This window comes from Apium graveolens, chromosome 1 (assembly GCF_009905375.1).
Source record: "Apium graveolens cultivar Ventura chromosome 1, ASM990537v1, whole genome shotgun sequence".
NCBI classification, from domain to species: Eukaryota; Viridiplantae; Streptophyta; class Magnoliopsida; order Apiales; family Apiaceae; genus Apium; species Apium graveolens.
Genome location: NC_133647.1, coordinates 29,659,038 through 29,662,588, shown reverse-complemented (window position 1 = coordinate 29,662,588; position 3,551 = coordinate 29,659,038). Strand labels below are relative to the sequence as shown.

General features: G+C 42.4%; 1 protein-coding gene across 1 annotated transcript; it reads right to left on the bottom strand.

Moving 5' to 3' along the window:
• Window positions 1-264: 264 nt before the first annotated feature.
• Window positions 265-1,385, bottom strand: LOC141661095 (uncharacterized). The gene is made up of 2 exons (XM_074468095.1): window positions 1,006-1,385; window positions 265-853 (listed from the first exon to the last, which is right to left on the bottom strand). Exons 1-2 carry the CDS (start codon window positions 1,383-1,385, stop codon window positions 265-267), a joined length of 969 nt encoding a protein of 322 aa, XP_074324196.1.
• Between the last annotated feature and the right edge of the window lie 2,166 nt (window positions 1,386-3,551).

The window sequence follows — 3,551 nt, the reverse complement described above, 5'->3', positions numbered from 1 at the left end:
TTTGGACCAATTCCTCGGCTAGCTTCCCTCGCAATTCGTCATTCTCTCGTAGATCCATGTCTTCTATAGGGAAGACCTACCCCCCGGTTCCATCGGATCTAAGTGCTGCAACATAACAACTGTGGTTCATTTTCTGATCTCCTCACGCTTCTCCAACGCCATTCCTAGTGGGGAACTTCAGTACCATGTGGTAGGTTGAGGGCACAGCTTTAAAAGCATGGATCCCTGTTCAACCCATGATAGCATTGTAGGTAGAGGCTGCCCTTACAACCTGGAAGTTACATCTGTGTGGCCGCCCTGGGCTCTTCCCTGATATTTAAGGAAATTTTGTATTGCTCCTTCGACTTTGCATTCCACATGGTTGAACCTGTAGATGGGTGCGTCAGATGGAGTTAGTTGAGAATTATTGTAGCCCATCCTTATGAATGTGTCATGGAACAGGATGTCCACGGAAGCTCCATTGTCCACTAGGGCCCTCATAACAGGACAATTTCCAATTATTAGAGTAATAACTAGAGGATCATCCTGAGGAAATTTAAAACCTTCAAGGTCCGGGTCACTAAATTCAAGCGTTAACTCTGACTTGGAGTGCTTAGATGGATCTCCAACTATGCTCATTACTTCTCTCGCATAAGCTTTTCGGGAGTTCCTTGTAGTACCAGTTGTTGTAGGTCCTCCTGAGATAATATTGATCACTGGCCCTCGGGGCTGTAGGTTGCGATCTCTGTCGTTACCCCTTCGATCGTCATCTCTTCGATCATTATCTCTTTTTTGGCCTCCGGCCTCTTCACCCTTGGTGAAACATCTGAACTTTTCCCTTCGGATCAGATGCTCAATCTCATCCTTGAGTTGCCTACAATCGTCGGTATCATGACCAACATCTTTGTGAAACCTGCGGTATCGACTCTTGTCTCTTTCCTCGGGGTGTCCCATTAGTGGCTTCGGCCATTTGAAATATTTTCCTTCTCAATTTCCATGAGAATTTGGCTTCTTGGAGTGTTCAACCTCGCATAGTCAGAGAACCTTGGTTGTTGATTCTTTTTAGAGGAGGAGGAGTCAGAGTTTGTGCCAATTCGTGGATACTTGTCCTTGTCATCGTACTCCTGATCCGTTTTCCCCTTCTTGTTTCCAGTAGGTTCATTATTCAAAGTTGTCTTCTTCATACTCTCCCCCACCTTGATATATTTCCTGGCTCTATCCTGGAGCTGCATCATGCTTTCGGGAGGGCACTTAGCCAAGGACATCTTAAAGAACTCGTCTCTAGTCCCTTGTTGCAGGGCTATCACAGCTACCTTATCATCCAGATCAGGGACCTTCAAAGCCTCCTTCGTAAATCGATTCAGATATTCACTTAGGGACTCTTGCGCTCCTTGGACTATGCCCATGAGAGAGGCTGAACTCTTCTCGTGCACTCTGCCACTTATAAACTATTTGATAAAAGCTTGACTTAAGTCCTTAAAGGATCCAATAGAGTTTGGGGGCAGACGGCTGTACCACCTTTGATCCATGCCCAATAGGGTTTGAGGGAAGGCCTGACACTTTATAGCGTCATTCACGGGCTATAGCAACATGGAGTTAGAGAACATCCTAACATGATTAGCAGGGTCTCCTGTACCATCGTATGCTTTGATGGTGGGCATCTTGAACTTATTTGAGATATGGGCATTCATTATCTCATCAGTGAATGGTGGGTTTGGATCATCAGGATCTCCTAGGGGCATAAGATCACTTGGATCATCCCTTGGGGCAACTGCCCTTCTTGGTATTGGACCATCCAGGTCTATGACTGGAGAAGGATTTCTCCGCCTCGGAACGAGTGGGGGTCTTGGGGCCAGATGTGTCTCCAGGTACGCTTCAGCCTTTGGATCTTAGCTTCATGAACCCTGATCCTCTCTTGAACATCTTGGGGATTCATCCCTTGAGTGCTCCTTGAGCGTTGTTCAGCATCGGATCTTTGCCAGCACGCCTCCTTCTTGGAGCAACATCATCATCTGATGATTCGGAGTTATCAGTATAAGGTCCTGAGAATTTTTGATCCTCCGGGATAGGATCCAAGCCACGTATGTATTGGGGCATCCGCCCTTATACTTCACTCCTATTAGAGTGTCCACTCCCTCCAACTTCGGGGTATAGAGGCATCCCGTAAGGGGGGGTTAGTAGTCACAATCGACGAGTAATCATACCCCACGGGTTGAGAGTTCACAGGTGCATGTAGCTGCTGAAATTGGGGATTCATCCCTTGAGGAGCCGTGGGATTCGTCCCTTGTGGCTGAGCCTCAGTTGCCCCTACCAGGGTTCCACCTTGGGTGGAGGCATAGGTTGAGTGCGGTGGTACCTCTACCACTGATACTTCGTTCGCGATGGGACAGAAGTGTATGTTCCACTATTGTTTCTGCTCCGTGTATTCACCATAGTTGTTGTAGTTTTCCCACAGACGGCGCCAAATGTTGTGGAATAAAAACCTGAGTGCATAAATATTTAATGTTAGGGTTGGTGAGCTTCGAGCTTTCATGGCTGCTCTTGCGTTCAGGACTATCGATCCTTGAAAAATGCCTACGTATCTCTGTGTTATAGAGAATCAAGACAAAAACGTATTTCTAGGTTGAGGGATAGAGCCTTTATATAGAGATGAGTCTAGGGTTAGACTTCTGTTGGGAGACTTGGTGGACAAGTCTCTAACTTAGATGGTGATTAGGAGTCCTATTGAGGAAGGAGCTTTGAAACCTTCTATGTAGGACTTTGAGTCCATTTAGAACACATGTCTCTGCTCTTCCAGCCGTATTGGGCTTTGTCCGTGAACAGCTTGTATCTGTGGACCTTAACGACCTCAGCTAGTGGGCCTTGTCTACATGGATCGTCTTGAGTCTGCTATGAGTTCGGACCAGACAGGTCTGTTTGGGACTTTTAGACAAGAAGCCCAAGTGCAATTAATGCGATATTTAATGTGTCTTTAGGATGTATTTTCTATCCGTATCAGTACTGATGAACGATATAATTTATTGATCATTTTATGTGTGTTTTAAAAATAATAATTATTATGTTTAGTTAAAAGTTAATTTTTGGTTCATATTAATAGGATACGAATTATGCTTAATATGATATTAATTTGATTTATCCAGTATTAGTGGTTTACTTTATTTTATTTTAGCCTGAAACCCATTACTGGGACCAAATTTAACTAATTAAATTTAGTTTAATTTTAATTTTGTATGTCTGGATCAATAAGATAATTTTGTTTTAGCCCGAATAATTAATACATATGATTTTATTTTGGTTGGTTAAATTATATTTTAATTATCTTGGATGACTAATATGTATTATTTTGTTATCCTAGTTCAATATTATAATTTTTTAGACCGATCAGTAGTATTTACTATTTTTCTTAACCCGATGCACATTATATCAACTAAATTCAACTAATTATATTTAGATTGCTTAAATTTATTTTAGTCCGAAATATCAATTAGAATAATGTGTAACTAAATATGAATTAGAATTTAAAATTGGTAGAAGAAATTGACTTTAATATCAACTAATAATAATATAGAGTT

Excerpts from the sequence above, each read along its gene's own strand:
- LOC141661095 (XM_074468095.1), bottom strand. The coding sequence starts at position 1,385 with ATGGGCATAGTCCAAGGAGCGCAAGAGTCCCTAAGTGAATATCTGAAT. Across the intron at positions 854-1,005 it reads AGGTTCTCTGACTATGCGAG|GCAACTCAAGGATGAGATTG; the intron begins GTTGAACACTCC and ends CGACGATTGTAG.